We start from the raw sequence: 24,213 nt of genomic DNA, 5'->3' as shown, positions 1-24,213 counted from the left end.
GGATTTTAATATTGACAAAATTACCTCTTATTAATTTTTTTGATAAAAATATAATACTATTTTTTCATTAATATTATTTATATATATTTTATATACACAATTAATTATATACTATTAAATTTTATTAATTATTATTTTAATTTTAATATATAATTTTATAATTATAATTAAATAATTAGATTATCTTCTGTTTCTCTATTTATATTTATAATTTTTAATTAACTATTTATATAATATTAATTAACTATTTAAATAAAATTATAAATTAGTTAGTTATTTATATAATTAATTTATTAATAATTAATTTATGAAATTATGTGTTAAGTTAAATATTTATATAATTTTTAATATAATTATAGATTTCAAAGATTATAAGTTTATAGATTGTTTACTTTTTTAGTATAAATAAATATTATAAATTGATAATAATAATATTTTTATCAAAGGGTAGTTTTGTAATGTTTTCCCCTAATGATTTTGACCGCTTGAAAAAAATATTAGCCCCTTGCTAACAGAAAGCACGGTTTTAAAGAAAGCAACTGATAAAATGTGAGAGCCATTTCACAGCAAAAGATATTGCCATGTAAAGCTAGCAGATGACAAGGGTGTATTCCAAAATCCAAAGCGTGGGGCTCAAAATGGCGTGGATTAAACTAAACACAGACTGAAGTTGGCTAAACTGTTATTGCTCAGCATTCCATCAAGAAAATTTCCACCCAACTAAGCCCATCCTAAACATAACCAATTGAAGCCAAGAAAAAGCCAGTGAGAGCAGCCGACCAAATAATTGATAAGACAAATAAACTACACCTGACCGAGACCAAACTTGCTTTAAATTGAATCAGAACCGGATAAAAAGTATTTAATCAAATCATAAAAAGGCTATTCTTGGAACTTTTTATCCGTCCGCGTTCTCGGAGACTTCACCCACCACAGGCACTCTATCATGAGAAATGCTGTGCTCCCACCAAAACTCAATACTTCTTTTAAAGCCCTTACTCTTTTTTCGAAATAAATGTAACAATAACAAACTGGTTAACCATTCTTCAAATATGTTTTCATGGTTCTTCATTAAGGCTTTGTTCCTCAATCGATTGATGCTACTGTGTTGAGTGCCACATAGATGATTCCTGTCACTCTCAAACCCTCTCATGTTAGCTGTCCTGGCTGGAAGAGCCTCTTCAGGCCTTTGATGGAGGATCCTATTTACTGCTGAGGATGTAGTGTGGATATTTGTCGACCGCAACAACAACTCTGTTGGTATAGTACAATTTCCTTTTGTCTTGATGCCAGCTTAGCATCTAATCCAGAAATACCTAGGTACGAGACTCCAAAACCTCCACGCTAGCGATTTATGCTTTTCTACATTGAAACCTTTGTTTGTGTACGCATTGAAAAATTTTACTTATGCAAAAACTTTTGAGGTGGTCTTTCATAACATACAAAGAAGAACAAAGGCACTTGTGGTTTTCTGGATGCAGTGGTGGTGTCTGAGGTTGTGCGGACATCATTATGAAAATGCTTTCACAGTCCCCCACAAGTGTTAACACTTCAAATAAATGGATCTTGGATTTCCATAGTTCTTATTGCGTTGGTGCTGGAAGAGCTCAATACGTTTGCTTTATGGAAAGTGAAGGCATTATTCTTTTAAGCCGCGAAGCAGCTTGTGAGATCATTGGTTCAGGGACAATGAAGATCCATGCATTTGAAGAAAAAGTTGCTCCGACTGGGTGTTTTATTTCCATACGCCACCAATACATGACATAGTTTCAGATTTTAGCTTTTATTCGCAATCACCTTATAATTAAGTGGCTTTATTCTAATTCTCCCACTACAGGTAACCTATACACATAATCTCCATTCAGGCGAACACAAGAAGTTTTAGGTCCACAAGTCTCCTCATGCATACATCTTCTGACAAACAAAAGAGGATTATTGATATCATGGTCCTACTCAAATTACCAGTTCTAGCACATCACCTTTTTTGTTAGGTGCTCAAGCATTCCACTCTTGCCAGGATCTTTCCTTTATGGATTGTCGCAAGCCTTTTGGTTGATTTTGGCTTGTTTTGTTGCATAAAATCCTTCTACTTTTCCTACCCTTCTCTTGTCACTCATGCACCCCCCATGCATATCGCTTCCTCTTGGCTCGAAGTAACCAATAACCCTATCATGCTTACCCTCAATTTCTTGATGCATCTTTAGCTTCTACTCTTTTCCTAGCATGCATAATGAGAGTCTTCCTCATGGTAATGGTTCCTCCTGTGAATCTCTTATGGCCAGCTCACTTGTATGGCACCTGTTTGCTATGTTTTCTTATGAATAAATTCGACATAGTTCTTGTCTCGTATTGAAGCTAGATTAACAGTTTGTTTCGTCTCAGCTGTGCTATTAAAACATAATTGACTATTCAAATTTCAAGTAAACAAAGCCAGTTTCCTTTCAGGGTTATGACTCAAGAGCACATATTTGAGGTAGGTAAGTATGTGTCTTGAAGCTCCAAATATCTCTCGATCCGAGGGTATCAAAGGAGACAACCAAGAAGGTGGGTGTTTGGGGGATAGAAATGGGTGAAAGAAAGTAAAAAACTTGCATTAAAACCTATGAAATCTTAGAGGAACGCTAAATAAAAGTTCGTATAATAAACAAATTATCAATTTTTTTTGCGTAAGAAAGTGGAAAAAGAAGAGTGAAATTGAGCGGAAGAAAATGGAAACAAGACGATATAGACGTAGAGTGTCCTTCCAATTTTATCGGATGTCCCTGAAGAGATATAGACGTAGAGTGGAATTGAGAAGAGCTGGTGTTTGATAGGTTAGCTGCTTCCAATAAGAGAGAAACTCCTAAGCCTTTGAGAGGACTCCAATTTGGGAGCAACGGCGGTCGCCATGGGCCGATTCCAGAAGAACAAGCGAAGGGGAAGGCGATAAGGAGGAAGCAAGAAAGGGCACGGAAACCCAGCCCTTTCTTGTCGGATTCCGGATTGCTGGAGACTAAGAAAAACTATCGAGGTCCCAAGCTGTGCTTCAATCGCGCATAGATTCCCAGAACTACATTGAAGTCCATAGCGGCTTACTCGCAAATAACCCGCGGCCTTGCGGAAGTTGGCTTAATATTAGAGGGCTTGTTTGGAAAGGTGGCTCATAATAACAGAACATGAGAACTTTATAAGAATATCATCTCTATAAGAAGTAATCTGCAGTGATGTAACTAACTGATATCACAAATTTTAGTTTCAAACTAGAGATTGATTGTTTGTGAACAACCTCATAATAATTATATAATATTAAAATTGCAAAGTAGTTTATTGATAATTTTGGATTAGGCAACACAAATTAAGACCAATCTCAAAGATATCCCCAACTTTAAAAGATTTTAAACAGATCATCCAAATTTTCAAATTACTCCAAGCTGGTCCTTCAACTTTCCGACCAGCGGATAGTGTTAGTTTACTATTTCAATTGATAAAAAATAACAAATAACATTAGCCTACCATTTCAAGTGCCAAAAATACTTTTTTCTTTTTTTGACCTATTCCAATGTCTTTTAAGATCCATACAAATAGATGAATAATTTTGATCATTTATTGATTGCTTTGAGATATGTATAGATGAATCAATATTCAGATCGTCCACATAATTATTTTAAGATCTATGAAAGTAGATGAATATTTAGATTGCTTCGAGATCAATGTAGATGGATGAAAAATTCAATTATGGATCACTTTGAGATTTATGCATGTGGATAAATATTCAAATCACCCAGGTGGTTGCTTGGTGATTTGTGCATGTGAATGAATAAATGGATGGATAATCCTGATCACATAGTAACTATTTTGAGATCTGTACAGATGAATAAATCTGGATCATCCCGTTTCTTCGAGAGCTGTGAAGATGTATCAATATATGGATCATCCATGGTTGCTTTGACATATGTGCACGCATCATTCCCTTCCTCTCTAGTCGCCTCATCTTTTCTTCGAAGCTTCACATTGCCAATGGCCGATGGAGAGCACACACAGCAGCATCAGCATCATCCGCTCGAATCCTAATTTCCTCCTGATTCCCCCCTAAACTTTCGATCTATGGCTCTGAATTCCATCCCAATGATCTTCGGTGCAACCAAGTTTCGACCTCTTTGGCTTCCCCAATCTATCCTCACCCCGCCAAACTGTAATCTCTCACCCTCTCGCCTCTATTGGTGGCATTGGGATCTCCGACAACCGGATTCCTTCTTAGTACGGATATAAGACTTTGATTACCCTCTTGTCTCTCTCAATTTGTGGCTGGCACAATCTCTCTAAATTAAAATCTCATTTCTTCTCTCCTTTTACCTCCTTTGAACTCGTCAGTGCTTTTTATTCAGGCAATTGGCTGCTCTATCTGTCCATGAACTAAAAATTGGAATTTTCCCTCTCCTTATCATCTCTCTGTTTCAAGGTCATTTGTCATGCTTGCAAATATTTATGCTGGGCAAGTTATCTAATTCTTTGTACTAACCAACTTTTCCCCTTGATCCTTTCCTTTTCTTTTTCTTTTTTCTTTTTTGATTTGGTATTATTAAGCTGAAGGCATGGAGCATATCTGAGGTATTCTGCGAAGCATTAATGTCTCAATCTCCTTGTTTTGAACTTCTATGTAAATTGATGTTCTTCAAATAAGTTTGGTAAGAATTCATTCTTTTAACATGGTTTGCTTTGGTAAGCAACCACAAAGAGACAAAGTGAATTTATATCATTATTGCATCAGTTAATCTTTGCGATGCTACAGCTGTTCCCAGCCTTCCCATGCCCTGCTCCCATTCTCTATGCTTCGTTGCCGGACTATGGAAACAGCCAAATGAAGATTTATGATTTTTTTTTTGGATTGCTTTCTTAAACAGCTTATATGCACTTTTTCTCTTTTTCGTTTTTTTGGTGAATTAGGCCAGGAAACCGGATTGAAATTTGGATGAGGGTGGGACCTAAACCCAAGTCATTGATATCAACTTCCGATGACTTCACCAACTCTATTGGAGATATGCTCTTGGAAGGTGTGAATTCCAAGAGAGTTTGGGCCCATATCCAGATGATTGGTTATCATGCACTAAGTTTTGATGTTGGTGGAGGTATGGCAACATCGATGGCTTCTTAACCTTCAAGAGGGTTTTCAACATCGTAGAGGCCTATAATGATACAAGATTCATTGATGTGCTGAGCTTACCAGATCCAATGGTGCAAAAGAGGGCCTAGGGTTGAAGAAGGGAAAGAATTCAAGTAATGCTTGATTTCAATATCTATGCTTTATAAATCATCTCGTGGAGCAAGTATTATTATACATAATGTTGATAAGAGAGTCAAGGGGGTAGGAATTGAAAAGGGGTTTGATTCGCAACCAAAATGAAAATGGAAATAAAAATCGAAATGGCTTGAAATCAAAATGACCAAATCCTCCAAAGCATTTGGTTCGTGACTGAAATCGAAATCGTCATAGAAATCCATAGAAGAGAGTAGGGATTGAGGGGGTGTTTGATTGAGAGGAGTGAAGATCTGAAATCCGAATTGAAATAGGTGAATCTCATTCCAACCATTTGATTGGAAAGAGTTTTATTCCAATTTCGATTCCAGGATAGAATGAAAATGGCTCAATTTATATAGAACTCAGTGGGTGTTTGGTTGGAGAGAGTGGAGGTCTAAAATTAGAATCGAAATGAATAACTTCCATTCCAACCGTTTAGTTGGGAGGAGTCTCGTTCCAATTTCAGGATGAAATAAGAATAGATCAATCTAAATAAAACTCAATCTCTACTCTTCTCTGCGGATTCAATTTTTCATTCCAATTCCGATTTCGATTCTGATCACGAACCAAACGCTTCGAAAAATTTGACTATTTCGATTCCGATTCCAAACCATTTCGATTTTCATTCCCATTTTGGTTCCGGTTGCGAACCAAACGCTCCCTCCATCCCTATTCTCCTCTATGGATTCAAATTTTCATTCCAATTTCAATTCCGATCACGAACCAAATACTTCGGAAGATTTGATCATTCCGATTCTGATTCCAAATCATTTCAATTCTCATTCCTATTCTGATTCCGATTGCAAACCAAATACCCCTAAATTCTATATAGATTGAGCCATTCTCATTCCACCCCGGAATCAGAATAAAATTCCTCCAAACTAAATGGTTGGAATGAGAGTCATCCATTTCGATTTTAATTCCAGACCTCCACTCTCTCAACCAAACACCCCCTAAAGAGATTGATTAGGAATTGAATATGGGAAAGCGAACAACCATACAATAGGGTGGCATATTATTTGGAGAATCTATCTCCATAGGGAAGAATAGACAAGTCATCCAAAGTCACTTATCCATTCAATGTGAATTATAGGCTCCCATCCAATTGTTGGTATATAATTGGCTGTCATGGCTCAAACAAAGAAAGATATTATTGGAATGATATAAATCTGAGCCGTTACGGACAAGCTCAGACTGCTATTTTTCTCCTGTCGACTGAACAGCTAATACTCATCAAAAACTGCTTCATTCTCTCCTTCTCAGTCATTCCAGGTAGCATAAAAGTGTGATTGCATGTCTCTGTCTAATATAAAAGTTTGCTATCCGTGAGAGTGCTTTTGCTACAGCATAACAAATATTTACAACCAAGCTAATGAAAATATGCCAGCAGCGAGAATCAAGCGTTGACAGGTAACATTTGGTTGAGGGAAGCAAAGTGATTGGATTATGAATGGAGGAGATCATCTGTATCTCATATCTCCATATGCTCCCTGTTAACTGGGATATCTCCATATAAGACATCAGCTGTAACCCTTCGGGAGTCTTCTTCCTCCGTTCACCGGCTCCCAATCGGAGTCGGAGACAAGCTCCCTCCGGCCCTATTTAAGGAGGAGATTCCTCCTCTCTCCTTTCCATCGAAAATCTCGGGGCAAAACGGTGGCAATCGCCGGAAATTCCTCATGGAGATCCATCACTGTGACGTCCAATTTCTCGCCGGAAAAGCTTCGCCGGCGACGGAGGTAAGCCTCCTCCCCTTCCTCTCTCCTTCCCCTTCCTTCCCGTGCCGACGTGCACGCTCGCCGGTGACCGGAGTCGCCGGATTTTGTTGCGAAAGAAATCTTTCTTTTTGCCGTTTTCCGTCGCCGGTGGTCACCGCCGACCACCGGTTTGGCCGCCTCTTGCCGTCGGATCACCTCTCCTTCGACCGCCGACCATCCCCGTGCCGGCTGCGCCACTGACCGGCCAACCAATGAGGGGATCAAAGATCCCCTGTTTCGGTCAAAAACAAGCCACGGGAAGAAAAGAAAAGATGAAGGAAGAAGAAGAAAAGAAAAAGGAAAAAGAAAAAGAAAAGAAAAAGAAAAAAAAAACAAAAGAAACAAAAAAGGAAAAAAATAAAAATAAAAATAAAATAAAATAAAAAGAAGAAGAAGAGAGAAAAATTTTCTCTCTCTTCTCTCTCTACCTTCTCTCTCTGCATTTTCTCTCTCTAAATTCTCTCTCTAGACCTTTCTCTCTCTTTATGAATTTTATCTCTCTAAAGTCTTTCTCATTCTTTGATTACATCACAGACCCTAGGATAAATTTGAAATAAAAATATGATGATTTGAGATTGCTTCGAAATTCGTGCAGTAGATCTGATCCCAGTCTGATCCTATTCGAAATTTATAACATTTGATTCATATTAAGTCACCCTGATATGATCTCTGATGATCTCGATCATGAGTACCTCATCGAAAGGATACGAAGGTTTCTCTCTCCACTTTCTCTCTCTACTTTCTCTCTCTAAAATTTTCTCTCTTCATGAATTTTCTCTCTCTAGAAGTCTTATGGATCAGTGGAGGATCCTGATACATAGACAAGACCTAATTTTGATTAATCCTAAGAGAGATCCTCGATTTATGTATTAGGATCAATTATCGATAATTTTCTCCATATATGTGATTTTTATATTGATCAGGGTTATGAAGAGATGATTGTCTGCATAAGATATCGAGTAGAATATCTTTTAGAGAAATTCATAAATCAAAGAAGAACATTGAATTCTGTGCTTGGATCAGTCACCCGTAAAGGTAAGAATCTCTGTACATGATCACCATTATATATATATGCTATTTTACTGTTGGTCTTGCATTATTGATTTTGCATCGTCAGATTTGAGATCGATGAATTTATTATACCTGAGATACTGTTATTTGATTTTGAGCATTAGTATGTTATGTCAATATATATATATGTATCAGAGATTGATGGCATGATTATATGGATATGACATATCTGAATTGATCATAATGCAAGACAGAATTGATTTGATGAAATCAATACATAATGATTAAATGAAAAGAAAGAGATATATGGTATGGACTAGCTTTGTCATATGGAACAGCCCGCCAGGAGCTTATGCCTGAGACAGCCCCCACTAGCTTACAGGTGGATCAGCCGGCCAGGAGCTCATGCCTGGGACAGCCCGCCAGGAGCTTATGCCTGGGACAGCCTCTCACGGGCTTTCGTATGTGGGACAGCCGGCCAGAAGCTCATCCTGGGACAGTCTTGAAAGACTTTTTAAGTGGATTCGATCCGGATGATGACTGAGGTATAGATTTCGATAGTCCAGAGCCAGAAAGAAAATGTTAAAAATCATGTGATTATGAAAAGAGAAATGAAAGATAAGACATGAAACAATTGTTGAATAAAAATGTTTCACCTGTTAACATATGATGATGCATCTATTTTAATAAGACAGAAAATTTATGAATATTTGCATGATTCTAGACATTGAACATAAGATTTTATACCTTACTGCTTATCCTTATTTTCAGACTATATTACTATATCAGTGTGATATGAAAATTCTTACTGAGCTGTAAAGCTCACACCTCTTCATCTTTCTTTTTCTTCTCAGAGTTACAGGATGACTTAGATTGGCTATGGCTTGGATTTACGGGTGAGCAGAAGGATAAATAGAGTGTCATAGTATCTGATCAGAGAATTGAAAAAATTTAAATTGTAAGTATGCAAGGTTTTATGAATTATATTTGAAATTAATTGTTATGGATGTTAAGATTGTAATGATTTATTTTGGCCTTGCATATTCTTTAGGGCTTGCTCTAAGGAATGTGCGGCCATCACGTATCCGACCCGGATGTTGGGTTCGGGGCCTGACAGAATGATATCAGAGCTTAGGTTGAGATCACCAGAGATTATAAAGAGATATTAAAACTTTATGTAAGATCAATAGGATGTGACAAAATAGTATTAGAGCTCAGATTATGATCATTAAGGATTATAATATAAGTGATTTAAATATTACAGAGTAATAATAGAGCTTAGGTTATGATCATTGGAGATTACGATATAAATAATTAGGATGTGACAGAATGGTATCAGAGCTTACATTTAAGATCACCAGAAATTATGAAGAGATATTAAAACTTTATGTAAGATCAGTAGGATGTGACAGAGTGGCATCTGAGCTTAGAGCTTAGGTTACATTCATTTGGAGATAATGATACAAGTGATTAGGATATGACAGAACAGTGCTAGAGCCCAAGTTTAAGGTCACTAGGAATTGTCATATAAATGATATCAAAACTTTGAGATTATAATCGATAGAGTATGATAGATAATATCAGAGTTTAAGGTTATAATCATTAAGGATGTAATAGAATGATATTATAATTTAGGTTATGATCATTAGAAAATATGATTTAAGTGGTATTTAAGCTTAAGATTATAATGATTTGAAATTATGACTTTAGTGATATTTAAACCTAAGTTATGATCATAAGGAACATGATTGACATAAAAGAAAGGAATCAATATTTAGATTTTGAATCAATAAATACTATGATGAAACTTTATGTATAAGTGGCATATGATATCTATAATAGAATTGACAAGTTATATCTTAGATTTCAATTAGTAAGGTCGACCTAAGTATGAAAAGAGTTGACCTTGAAATAAAGTGGGAGGTATTGATAAGTTATGTTGAGTATACTAGATGATTTTGGAATGTAAAACTTATATGATTGAAGATCATGATATTTTTTTTTAATTTCGATAATAATTGTCTGAGCATTATGAATTTTGGACTTATCAAAAAAAAGTTAATTAGGGTATAGTCTAAGAAGAATTACATCATATGAGAGAGAAATATTTTTGAACACTGAACCTATAAGAGGATCATATATAAAATTCAATTTTAAATAAAAAATATACTTGAATTTTATTATGAGAATATGAGATACATATCTTGGTGAAATCTTTGATTACTTAAAATATCATATTCTGAATAGTATTCCTTGATCCTTCAAGTTACATTGAATTTCAAGTCAAAAGCTTACTTTTCTAAGTGGATCAAAAGTATTTTGATATTGTTGTTAAATTAAAGAAGAAAATTGATTTTGTCAGAGTATGATATACAGGTTATGATGAAATCTTTAATAATTCATATTATTATCTTTGGATTAGATTTTTATTTTATTTTTCTTGTGATTGTTGAAGATGATGAAGTGTATTAACTATTCAAGTCAAAGTTTCGATCATTTTTTTTAAAATTGAACTAAGACATCTTGTTAGTGTTAAATTTTGAATGACTTATACAATGGACAAAATTTTGTATGGATTTATTGATTAATATTAAGGATTGTGATAAAGAGAGATCTACAAGAAATAATCAAGTTGATTCTACTTAAGGATGTTGGCTTGAATTCTTCTAGTTTGTCAAGTTAGAATTAATTCTTTAAAAAAAAAAAATTGATTTAAAAATTATCTAAATGATTGTAAGATAAATCTAAGGTTAACTCCAATTGATTCTAGATATGTTGGATTCTTGAAGAGTGATGAAACTTATACAATAATTTCAAACATAGAAAGTGGATCAAGATTTAATATGCTATACCCAAAGGTAGTAAAGATAAAGAAACTTAAAATTTTACCGTAAGTTTTATATAAAATTTGAAGGTTGGATCTATCCTGGATTGATCTAACATATAAGGATATTTTTATCTTTGATAGACTTATATAATTTGATAAATTAATATCAGAGTGCGCAGCAAAGCATGGTGGATTAAATTGATTAGAAATATTAATCTTTTAAATCAAAAGATATTAGATGAAATACATTAGTTGCAAATAAGGAAAGATTTTATTGATAATGAAAGGATGCTACAGATTTTGATCTAATCCGATCATAGCCGGATAATCTTGTCAGTAGGTTGCTTCATTGTAGATAATGTCAAGAAATTTTAGATATCTCAAGTTTATTAACAGCTTGATAGTTCTGATATTAGTTTAAACTTAGAATATCCTGACATAGATCTCATATTTTTATTAAAAAAAAAATTAATATTGTTACTTGAACTGATATAGAAGATTGAGATTTTCTTAAGATGAGAGATTACATATAAAATTTATTGGAAGATCAAGTGAAGAAAAAAATCGATGATTGTGAAGAGTGCCCGATGTTTGACCTTTATTTATTTTTCTATCATAGGGTAGTCTGAGATAATTATGAATTTCGAGTAAAATGTATTAGACAAATAACGATGGTATATTAATATAAGTCTAAAATGTTACGGTTCTTCGAAAAAGTTGAGAAATCAATAAGAGGAGATGAATTTAAAATTTCAAATAATTTTGTTATAACAAGATCATGAGAAATAAATAATATATAAGACATTATTGTAAGCTTGAGAATGATATGAAGAATGTATACTTTGAAATATATTTCAACAACATAACTTAATTTCGAAGATGAAATTATTTGAAGAGGGAGAATGTAACACCCCGGCCCAAATTGGGCCCAGAATCAGCCATAGCCCAAAAAAAAAAAAAAAAAAAAACAGGGGAGAAGACTCCCGAAGGGAGTCTTCTTCCTCCGTTCACCGGCTCCCAATCGGAGTCGAAGACAAGCTCCCTCCAGTCCTATTTAAGGAGGAGATCCCTCCTCTCTCCTTTCCATCGAAAATCTCGGGGCAAAACGGCGGCAATCGTCGGAAATTTCTCACGGAGACCCATCACTGTGACGTCCAATTTCTCGCCGGAAAAGCTTCGCCGGCGACGGAGGTAAGCCTCCTCCCCTTCCTCTCTCCTTCCCCTTCCTTCCCGTGCCGACGTGCACGCTCGCCGGCGATCGGAGTCGTTGGATTTTGTTGTGAAAAAAATCCTTCTTTTTGCCGTTTTCCATCGCCGGTGGTCACCGCCGACCACCGATTTGGTCGCCTCTTGCCGTCGGATCACCTCTCCTTCGACCGCCGACCATCTCCGTGCCGGCTGCGCCACCGGCCGGCCAACCAATGAGGAGATCAAAGATCCCCCGTTTCGGTCAAAAACAAGCCACGGGAAGAAAAGAAAAGAAGAAGGAAGAAGAAGAAGAAAAGAAAAGAAAAGAAAAAGGAAAAAGAAAAAGAAAAGAAAAAGGAAAAAGAAAAAGAAAAGGAAAAAAAAAAAAGAAAAAAGAGAAAGAGAAAAATAAAAATAAAATAAAATAAAAAGAAGAAGAAGAGAGAAAAATTTTCTCTCTCTTCTCTCTCTACTTTCTCTCTCTACATTTTCTCTCTCTAGATTCTCTCTCTAGACCTTTCTCTCTCTTTATGAATTTTGTCTCTCTAGAGTCTTTCTCATTCTTTGATTTCATCACAGATCCTAGGATAAATTTGAAATAAAAATATGATGATTTGAGATTGCTCTAAAATTCGTGCAGTAGATCTGATCCCAGTCTGATCCTATTCGAAATTTATAATATTTGATTCATATTAAGTCACCCTGATATGATCTCTGATGATCTCGATCATGAGTGCCTCATCGAAAGGATACGAAAATTTCTCTCTCTACTTTTTCTCTCTAAAATTTTCTCTCTCTAAAATTTTCTCTCTCTTCATGAATTTTCTGTCTCTAAAAGTCTTATGGATCAATGAAGGATCCTGATACATAGACAAGTCCTAATTTTGATTAATCCTAAGAGAGGTCCTCGATTTGTGTATTAGGATCAATTATCGATAATTTTCTCCATATATGTGATTTTTATATTGATCAGGGTTATGAAGAGATGATTGTCTGCATAAGAAATCGAGTAGAATATCTTATTAGAGAAATTCATAAATCAAAGAAGAACATTGAATTCTATGCTTGGATCAGTTACCCGTAAAGGTAAGAATCTCTGTACATGATCACCATTATATATATATGCTATTTTACTGTTGGTCTTGCATTATTGATTTTGCATCGTCGGATTTGAGATCGATGAATTTATTATACCTGAGATACTGTTATTTGATTTTGAGCATTAGTATGTTATGTCAATATATATATGTATCAGAAATTGATGGCATGATTATATGGATATGACATATCTGAATTGATCATAATGCAAGACAGAATTGATTTGATGAAATCAATACATAATGATTAAATGAAAAGAAAGAGATATATGGTATGGACTAGCCTTGTCATATGGAACAGCCCGCCAAGAGCTTATGCCTGGGACAGCCCCCATTGGCTTACAGGTGGATCAGCCGGCCAGAAGCTCATGCCTGGAACAGCCCGCCAGGAGCTTATGCCTGGGACAGCCTCTCACGGACTTTCGTACGTGGGACAGCCGGCCAGGAGCTCATCCTGGGACAGTCTTGAAAGACTTTTTAAGTGGATTCGATCCGGATGATGACTGAGGTATAGATTTCGATATTCCAGAGCCAGAAAGAAAATGTTAAAAATCATGTGATTATTAAAAGAGAAATGAAAGATAAGGCATGAAACAATTGTTGAATAAAAATGTTTCACCTGTTAACATATGATGATGCATCTATTTTAACAAGACAGAAAATTTATGAATGTTTGCATGATTCTGGATATTGAACATGAGATTTTATATCTTACTGCTTATCCTTATTTTCAGACTATATTACTATATCAGTGCGATATGAAAATTCTTACTGGGCTGTAAAGCTCACACCCCTTCATCTTTCTTTTTCTTCTCAGAGTTACAGGATGATTTAGATTGGCTATGGCTTGAATTTACGGGTGAGCAGAAGAATAAATAGAGTGTCATAATATCTGATCAGAGAATTGAAGAAATTTAAATTGTAATTATGCAATATTTTATGAATTATATTTGAAATTAATTGTTATGAATGTTAAGATTGTAATGATTTATTTTGATCTTGCATATTCTTTAGGGCTTGCTCTAAGGAGTGTGCGGTCATCACGTATCCGATCCGGATGTTGGGTTCGGAGCGTGACATCAGCACTTCGTATCAATTAGCATATGGATTGTAGAGATTCCGAATCTCTATCCACTTTCAATTACTTCTGGACCTTCTAGGAATTCTTTGAACTATTTTGCAGATAGTTTAGAGTCCTTTCTTGTGCCTCCAAATTCACATGATAGAGCCCAAACCTTTGAGCATAGCCAAAGAACCACTCAAAATTGTCAAGGAGAGACCATATGAAGTAGCCCCTGACATCAGCTCCTTGCCTGCAACCACACAAACATATATCAAATTATTTTGTAGGTAAACTTAGAATAAAATAAATCTCCATGTATATTATATTCTGAAAACAAGTTGCAGTTTGTTAGCAAAGTCAAAAGAAGTACTTTCTATATTTTATAAATCAGAAATATGGATTACATTACAGAATGTTGTTCTTTATGAATTCATTCATGTTTATTATGTCCTTAATTTCTTATACATATCGTAGGTTCGTTGCATTTGACAAGCATCCTCATGGATGTACCATCAATGTTTATCAATATCTAATTTTTTTGTCTAAAGCTAAAAAAAAAATTTTTAATGAAACAACCTAATAATTGTTAATCACCTCATGGCTCTTGTCAAAGAAGTAAGGTAGCTATGCAAATATTCCACTCTGCCCTCGTCATTCAGCATATCTGCTGTTGGATCATTACTAGTACTCCCTTGTGCGTAACCTGCGCAGACTTATAATAGTATCCACATGAACCTAAAATATATATTGGAGTAATCAAAATTTATGTGTTAGAAGTGGAGGGCAAAGAGAGGGGGAGCATGAAAATGCAGCCCTTTTCTTTTCGCACTGTTACTAAATGTTCGACAATTTGAATACCAAAATATTTGGCTACACTATATTTTAGCTGACCACAATAACAAGACTTCCCCATCATCTAAAAGAGAGTAGCCGTGTTCATGGATCTAGATGAGTAATCAATTAATTATAAAATTATCATGAAATTTTAAATGATGGGAAATGCAAATTTACATCGATGAAGATATAAACAATAATAAGAAATCCATTTTCCTTGCCATGTTTTCTTGACTCACCATTTTCAGTAATGAACATGGGGATGTTATTGTATCTTTGCATAGTGTACATGATTATCTTCTCCATACCATCTGGAAACACATAATTATCCGGCATTGAAGTCTACAAGAAAAGATTCAATTGGTAAGTGACTTTGCAGGACATGTAAAAAAAGTCCAAAATCAAATGGTATTGTCTTAATGCTGCGAGGTGCTAGAATTCTAAAAGCTTTATATCGTCATTTAAAGCTCGCATACATATGATTATTCTAGTTCTCCTAGTCTGATGAATTTTGTTGCTTAAGAAATGTACTGTTGTTCTTCTGCTCTTACTGGAGTACCAGTTGGAATCCCATTTCTTTCCCCAGTGCTCATCGCAAATGCAGTTGAATCTGTTTTGCCTTCCTCACATGGAGAAAATATGCAGTCTTTTACATATTTACTTGTGTAATGATTGATACCAATGAAATCCAATTTATGTTGCAATTTTCTTCTATCCTCAGATGAAAATGTTGGTAACCTTAAACCCAGGACCTGGCGCATTTCGGGAGGATATTCACCAAATATGACAGGATCAAGGAACCTGCAAACATGAGTAATCATATCTCAGATATCATGAATACTAGGATAAATTTATGTAATGCACCAGCGAATGATGGAAAGCCTCATTTAAATAATAGATATATGAATGGTTTAAGTGCTTAGTGTCTTCACTAACACCCATTTGAAGTATGATTATCAATTTACCATGCAATGTCAGATGCTAAAGCCCGTTGAACTGCCAAACAATCTGCTGGAATATCCCTAAGTGGCTCAAACCATCTTGCAGATATTACAATACCAATTGAACCTCCTTGCTTCAGCTAAAATATAAAAGAAAAGATTAACATTTTGTCCACCATCATATAAATATAGATTTGAAGAATATATATAGGGCACTTTTTTGAGATTATATTGCTGCCATTAAATGTTGCAAAATACACTGGCCCAATATCTCTCTAAAAGATATGTTCTGTCTCATCTTATTCCCCCCACTTTAGCATAATAGAAGCGAAGCAAAATCACTTTGTCACTTTGATTCTATTAGTATGACATCTACCTGATATTTCTTTTTGTATATTTCGACTGCAGTAGCATGGGCTAGTATGATGTTATGTGCAGCAATATATGGTTCTATATTTGAATCACCAGAGAGGCAATCACCATAAGGCTTCAAGCAATGTTGAGGAGGATATTCTCCAGTTATAAAACCCAGTTTCACAACAACGTTTGGCTCATTGAATGTACTCCAATATTTAACTTTCTTCCCAAACGCTTTGAAACAAACATCTGCATAATGTCCGAAGTCTTTCCTGTATTAAAAAAAAAAAAAAAAAAAGAACGAAACTAAAATAGTCACAGCTGAGTTAGATCTACCAAGATTGATTGATGAGGTGATACTTAGCTCAAGAACTCGGTATGTATCAATGTGTCATATTTTCTGGATTCTCCTGCTTCATAAATGCTTATGTACTATTATTCATATTATTTGTATTTTCTTCATATTATTCCTCATGAGATGATATTTTTATTATTTAAAAAAAAAAAGAAGTGAAAAATGATTTGTAGTGAAGGAAAGAGATTATACTGTATTTGGGGATTCAGCCATGCACCATATCGATCTTCAAGATCTTGAGGAATATCATAGTGATTTAATGTAACAAATGGCTGTATCCCTGCATCAACAATAAAGAGGGAATATCGACTATGTTAAAATTGCAAAACCAAATGTCATATAGACAGACATCCAATTTACTTGCAATTTAGATTCATTTTCAATGCTACAAAACAAGGAAAGCAGCCAAAAAAAAGAAAAAACAAAAAGGAGAAGTAATACCTTTAAGTAGTAGAGCATCAATAAGTCTGTTGTAAAATGTGATGCCCACTGAATTAACCTTCCCAAACCTACCTCCTGTTGCCAGTAGGCTAAATTTCCTTAGTGAAACTACATCATCAGTCACTGAAAACATATTAGCGTACCATCGCTAGACTATAACTCACTCGGTAAAATTCTTGACCAAGATAATAGAGAATCTGTAAGAGCTGACGCCAAGGTGATGCATGAGTTCAATATCCTCCTGTTTGAAACAACACTCGAGTAAGTAAAATCTAATAGTATTATTTCAAGAGGAAAAATCTTTCAATATCTAATACTATTTTTAATAAACCATTGCATAACAACTCATAGTGTAATAGTGAATTCTCAATTTATGCAATGAGTAAATCGCTCCATAGGCCAAGTAACTAATAACTGTAGTTTTGAAAATTTCACCATATATTCCTAGTTTTCCACATCATGTTTTGGTGCAACTACTCTAAATCTGTATAGTTTGCATGGTTGGTCCTACTAAGCATATAAATGTTTTGTAAGAATTGTGGTGGATGACGTTCTGATAATCCAAGCCTCCAAAAAATCCTCACCATGGAGAGATTGTAATGATCGTCAGCAATGTCTCCATCACTGTCATCCTTGATATGACCTAAATAAAATACCCAAAAGCAAAGAAAAGATATTGAAGATCCTTCTAGAACACTAGATCTTTCCAGAAAAGGGAAAAGAAAAGTCTTTCTTCATGAATTTTTAAGCTTTGAGAAATATGTGATGCCTTGATATTTTTAAGAGAATATATTGCTATGAGCTAACAAATTGGGATCTGCCATTGCCATGAGTTGGGATTGTTTGTGCCATTGCCACAAGTTAGACTTGTCATGCACATTAAAATCTTACAAATTCAAATGTTATATTGTTATAAAGGGTGCAAGGGAATGCAAATAAAATAAAACCAGACAACTAAGCTAATCAATTTGTAGCCCAAGTGGCAGATCCTCTCCTTAGTTTGGAACGGTTCGTGAGTTCTAGTCTAGTCAAGGTCTCCTAGATTCCAAGTTCTTAATACTAGACTAGACTTGCATGTAATAGCTAGAATGGATGGTTAAAAAACAAGAAAAAAAGCATCCTTTTATTGTTTATCTAACTTAACAATATACTCTTGATTTTGAAATGTGTATTCTATTTCTTTTTTCTCTTTTAAAAGAAGAAATGACCGAAAATGCCAACTTTTCAAGCTGGTCAAGTGCTTGTCACTTAGACCAAGCGGCTAGCCATACCTCATGAGCATCATGAAGTGAGCACGGGCATGTCGATTTAATGAATGAATGAAATATATGTACCATGCCTGGGGAATTTGACGTGAGGCACAAATGGCAAAAATGCCTGTTCAACTAAATTTGGTTTGCATAGTGTTTTGATTTGTGGAACGCTCTGCCAAATCCCTAAGCTAGAAGTTCTATATTCTTTCTTTTTTCCAAAATCCTTTTTTATCCTGTTTCTAAGCTCAATTAAGCACTACAAGCATTACTGAAGTGTGGAGAACTAAATAACTTACCTGGTATATGAGTTAATACATCCCAATTGCTTAAGCTTTTGTTACCTTCTAAGTATGCACCTTCTATCTGAAAGATAATTGTGAATAAATTATGAGATATATCAGATATCAGTGTTGGCCCTAGAACTCACTGAACCCTTTAAATTTATCTATAGATTCTTTCATGTGTTCTATTGCATTATGTTGGGATAACATACAATCAAGAAATAATAATGCCACAAACCTTTTCCCCCTTTGTCCTTATCCTCATGTAGGTCCCATAGGAGGAGGGACCACACAAACAAATTAATAATATATATATATATATAATGAGAATGTAAAGTTACAGTAACTGTTAATTAAATAAGGGCTGTTACTTAACTTTTATTTTGTTTGTCTAGATAAATAGTAATTTTAAATTCCACTATTTTGTCCACTAAATTGGGTGATTGGACAAATAATGCTATTGTTTCTTATTGTGGAGAATCTTTTCCCATTCACTTAGGCATAGGCAAGATGAGCAATAAAGATTATTATTACAATGTGTACCGCATAACAAGCATGAGTAGTTGCGTATTCTTTTGGGTTTCATGTTGTTTCGGATCAGGTTGAGTCATCATAAGTAATCCATGCCATGGTAGATGGCTCTTTGGAGTACCGAAGGGGAGAAATTATTAAATAGATCAGGTTCACCATGAAGAAGGATAAAACTATTTTCTATTTCTTCTCTTTCTTCATTTTTATATGTAATAGAGCTAGTATGATTTCATTCTAGATCCATGATTGATTTGATTCCCCTAATAATTTTTCATTAAAGAAAAGGATGGGTGGTAACTTGATCAAATGATAAAAGGAGAGAAAAAGAAAAGATTTTACCAACTCAATCAATTGATACTTATGCAGTAAACTTGAATTTGGCTCTAGGATCTATCAATATGTAGCTTTCTCTGCTTTGCATTTGAGAGGCATGCAAGGAAAATAACTGTAGGTCCCCCATAAACCTCCGTGAAGTTGGTAGGTGTTCAACATCTCAAGTAACTTCTGGTGCCTTTCCTATCGCTTTCTCTTGAGTCTAGAGCAGAGGTGGCAATTTGACCCAACCTGTCGGGTACCTGATCCGAATGGGGCGGATTTTATCCGATCCGATTAAAATCCAGGATGGATATAGGTTTTAGAAAAAAAATCCAAAGCGGGCATGGTGGGTAATAGTATGCTCCGCCCCAAACCCAACCCAATATATATATATATACATATCCACCCAAATACCGAACACAAAACCCTAGCCATCTAAGTTTCCCATATTCGGCCACTCCGTCTCTCCTAAGCTTCCATATTCGGACACTCCAAGCCTCCCATCCGATTGGGACTCTTGAGGATAGAAAATGCAAAGGAAAAACTAGGAGAAAATGAAGGAAAAATCAAAGAAAACAAAGAAAAAGTGAAAAAATTTGAGAGGTAAGTCCTTTTCCTACATAGATTGTCTTTTTTTTTTTTTTTGCTTCTTTTTCTTTTCATTATCTTTTTTAGAGATCTGTGGGAAAGGAGAGCACTTGAGAGAGATTAGAGGGGTTTCCTAGGTTCCGATTATATTTTTTTCTCAAGTATATGGGATTCTATCTAAGTTGTGGTGGTGTGAGTTGGTTCCTTGAGGTTTTGAGAGCTTAATCTTGGTAGAAGCATGATATTTTGTAGGGTTGGAGATTTTTGATTGAAAAGATTCTTCTTTGGTTACAAAATTTTTAATTTATAGGGCTCTGTTCTATTGCATAATTTTTTTTAAAACTATATAGGAATTTCGGGTATATCCGATCTGACCCAATCCGATCCATTCTTGGAGCTTGACCCAATCCAATCCGACTCGAGATGGATACAGAGCGGGTATGGATATGGATTTTTTGCTGACGGAGTGGATATGGGTATCAGTCGATCCAACCTATACCTTATCCATTACCACCCTAGTCTAGAGTTTTCATCCCACTATACACCACCTCATGTAGCGAATATATTGGATGTTTGAAAATCTTTTCCAGGATCTCGTGAAAAGATTTGATGTCACATCAGTTGATATGATGCTCTTTTCGCTAAGTAGTAATTAGCTCTAATAAACCTAGTGGTGGAGCCATGGGGACCGACAGCCCCCGTAAACTTGGCAAAGGTACCTTTAAGAATCTTATATTAGTACTAATATGGACCCAAATCTATCATCAAACAAATAGATATAGAGAGAGCAAGAGACTGTTTCCATTCAGCGTCGCCATCAAATACTGCAATGGATCAAAAAGAGATTGGTCTCACTTGGGATGTTACCATCAAACACAGCGTTTTGTTCCACTAGTCCCACCTTCTCCACCAAATTGAAAGACGAACAAACATCATATAAAAAAGCATCGTGTCCCCATCTCTCTTTGTTATTAAACTCACATGCAACTACCATCCACTTTGATGTTACATGGCAAGAGACAAATCATATCTTGCCAAGCTAAACCTACCCAACCTAATAATGGGTGCTAAAGATAATGTTACAAACCCGCATCCGACCTCAATTGCTAAGTTCTAATTGATTTTGATTTGATCTAGACTTAAAAGTAACACGTGGTGTCGTGGCCTATAATAATTAATAAAGTAACAAGTTTGTGGAAGTTTGGCCTATAATGTGAATAATTGTGTAATCGCTATAGTTAACTTGGGTCAACTTTGTCATATTCCTTAGTTTAAAAAAAATAAAAAAAGAAGCCACCCTCCAAAATCATTGTTGACGATTAAAATGAAAATATTGCTTTCAAAAAAAAAAAAAACAAAGACGATTATAATGAAAATAATGACCGTCATGTGCGCCGTTAATTAACTCTAAATAATTGGATGTTTTAGCCTTTAGGGATAAGATGAAGGTTGTAACAGTGACTGTTCGTCATTAATAAACATAAACAGTAAAATAATCGTCTTGGAATCATTACGAATACTATTAAACCAGAGAAATACCCATATGGCTGGCCTCTGAAGTCATTATAATGGCCATTGTTTTAAATTAGGGCAAAAAGCAGGATCACCAAAAGATACAAGTTAATGGGTGTTACCTGGTAGGAAGAAGTCGAAGTTCCAAAGAGAAACGATGAAGGGAACTCGCTCCGGTCGAACCCGGAAACCGAGCAGAGCAGCTGAAGAAACAAAGAAAATGCCAACATCCACGTTTTCTTCTCCTCCATGCTTCAGGACCAACTTATCTGAGGTGGGTTAGAACAAGGAGTGGGAAAAACTGTGGTCTGGGAATCCACCTGGTTAAGAGTTTATATGTGTATATATATATAGAGAGAGAGAGAGAGGGATTGGGTGTTCTAACTAAGAAACCGTCACGGGCAAAAAGGAAAAGAAAAATTTATGCTTGGATCCTGAACCTGACGTGCTACTGGTTTTCCTTCTGTACGAATTTTGGCATGTGGACCCTCTGATGGTAATGAGTGGTGGGGATCTCTTTTTCATGAGTAATTGAAGACAATTTTTGTTGAGGTGATCCACATCGTGCACTGGACTAAATTATTAGGCCTAAAGTCTGTGCATATTAACCGTGTTTTCGGAACAGGCCGTATTCACCACGATTTTTAGTTTCAATCGGAGAGGAAGGTACTGACTACCTAAGCTGAAAGCGTACGGTAAATTCATCTCAGATGTGATTATTAGTGATGGAGGATGTCAGTTTTCTTTTTTTTGTGTTGGTGTGTGAGTCTGGGTGGGTGGGGGGTGCGCTAGCTTCATAGCCCAAATATCAGTTCTATTTCATCGAAACATTAGAATTAAAGAGAGAGAGCAGATTCTTTTTCCGGCAGCTGTTCTAGAATTCCAATCTGAGCAGATCCTCAAGTATATATGATATTGATAAGCTACAAGTTGTGCTAGTAAATTAGATAAACTTCTCTTGTCATGAGATTTTGAACTGCAGCTTTACAGGGAGGTCTAAGGCAGGAGGAAGAAACTACCTTCCAACATAAATAGCAAGCCTCTTTGGAGTGCTAACCAAGTATCCCTTGCATAACTTTTAAGGCCAAATGGTATCCATATTAGGTAGACGCATTCTACCACATAAGCTGTAGACAAAACCAATAAAAGCTTCATACATCAGCTGATTCCTCATTAATTACTAACCATAATTAACAATGATTTAATTTTTGAAAGTTTTGATTGGCTCTTTTTCATCTCATAACCAAGCATGCATGATTAACAGTTAATGAGAAATCAACTAATGTGTGGAGTTTTATTGATTTTGCCAATAACCTACATGGTAAAATGAGTCTAGCTAATAATCTCCTTGGATTCTTTACATGTGGAGTCTCATGAAAGAGCAGACAAGAGGACCCATCCATATTCTTCACCGATGAAAAGCAGATCAAGTTCAGCAACACAACCAGAGTTTCGTAGATGTCAACAGCATCGGGATGAAATTTGTCACCTGCCGTGAAAATGCTTGTTTTATTTCCCCTTTCTCCCATGGCTTCTGTCACTACCTTATCACAAGACTAGTTATGCAGCATACACAGTGGAAAGTAACACATAAGGACAAGAATTATGTGGGTCCAATTCCATAAGCTCCTCCTTTCCCGTCATTTGATCCTCATGAATTCTGCAAGCTGAAGGCAATGGCCCACATCACACCATCAGGTTCAGAGAGTATTAGCTCGCCAATCAACTCCTCGGCCTGTTTAAGAAAACCACCAGGGCCAATGACATCGATCACAAAAGCATAGTGACCAACTCTTGGAATTATTTCATACTTGGTCATTGAGTCAAAGAAAACATGTCCCTCAAAGACCAGCTAGTTCTTCATGACTATAAGCTGTAAGAATGCTGAGGAATGTGACATCATCAGGCTTGTGATCCTTCCATCACTAGGAAGAGCATGAGTGCTTCTACAGCATATCCCTTTCTTTGCTAATCTAACAATCACAGTGTTCCATGAGATTATGTCTTCTTTACATTCCAATTCTTTAAAGACTTCCATCCAAAATAAGTTCTTTAAAGGCCTGAAGGGAAGCGCTTACCAAGCACATTTTAAATACATGTCTGTGAGAGGACCGCTCACACACTAAAGTAGGCGTGGACTTCCCTGCCATCTCATCAAGCAGCTAAGCAAGCACAGACTCTTAAAACACTAGCAAAAGTGGCCCCATCTGACTGAATTTTATAATTGAGCATTTTCCGAAACAACAAGAATGCATCACATTGTAACCATTCTCAGCTCATCTGGAAATAATAGCTGTCCGTGTCCTGCATTGAGCTAAAAAAAGATGGACATCAAGATTGCTCTTGATTACAACAGAATGCAATTGCTTGCCTAAATCTATACCCTCCAAACAAGCACATGCACCAAAAATGCCGACGAAAGTGAATTCATCAGGCTCAATTACCCAATCCTCACCTCAGCACCAATCAACAGAGACCAAAAAACCACCGGGCACTGCTAGAGTTTCCTGTAGCTATACGGATGCCCAGCCATTCTCTCAGCTCCCGCTCCCTTCCACTGCTCTTCTCGCCCTTTGGCGGCTCCTGC

At 35.8% G+C, this 24,213-nt stretch overlaps 1 protein-coding gene across 1 annotated transcript; it reads right to left on the bottom strand.

Moving 5' to 3' along the window:
• Positions 1-13,958: 13,958 nt before the first annotated feature.
• On the bottom strand, positions 13,959-23,445 carry LOC105036619 (beta-glucosidase 18-like). The gene is made up of 12 exons (XM_073255193.1): positions 23,319-23,445; positions 22,646-22,753; positions 21,749-21,890; positions 17,311-17,387; positions 17,147-17,221; positions 16,898-16,985; positions 16,370-16,622; positions 16,018-16,133; positions 15,604-15,853; positions 15,292-15,394; positions 14,813-14,921; positions 13,959-14,468 (listed from the first exon to the last, which is right to left on the bottom strand). Exons 1-12 carry the CDS (start codon positions 23,443-23,445, stop codon positions 14,312-14,314), a joined length of 1,605 nt encoding a protein of 534 aa, XP_073111294.1. The 3' UTR covers positions 13,959-14,311.
• Between the last annotated feature and the right edge of the window lie 768 nt (positions 23,446-24,213).

This window comes from Elaeis guineensis, chromosome 4 (genome assembly GCF_000442705.2).
Source record: "Elaeis guineensis isolate ETL-2024a chromosome 4, EG11, whole genome shotgun sequence".
In the NCBI taxonomy this organism is placed as follows: Eukaryota; Viridiplantae; Streptophyta; class Magnoliopsida; order Arecales; family Arecaceae; genus Elaeis; species Elaeis guineensis.
This window is presented reverse-complemented; position numbering and strand designations above follow the sequence as displayed.

Excerpts from the sequence above, each read along its gene's own strand:
- LOC105036619 (XM_073255193.1), bottom strand. The coding sequence starts at position 23,445 with ATGACCAAGTATGAAATAATTCCAAGAGTTGGTCACTATGCTTTTGTG. Across the intron at positions 16,623-16,897 it reads TGGCTGAATCCCCAAATACA|GAAAGACTTCGGACATTATG; the intron begins GTATAATCTCTT and ends TTTTTAATACAG. Across the intron at positions 15,854-16,017 it reads TTAGCATCTGACATTGCATG|GTTCCTTGATCCTGTCATAT; the intron begins GTAAATTGATAA and ends TCATGTTTGCAG.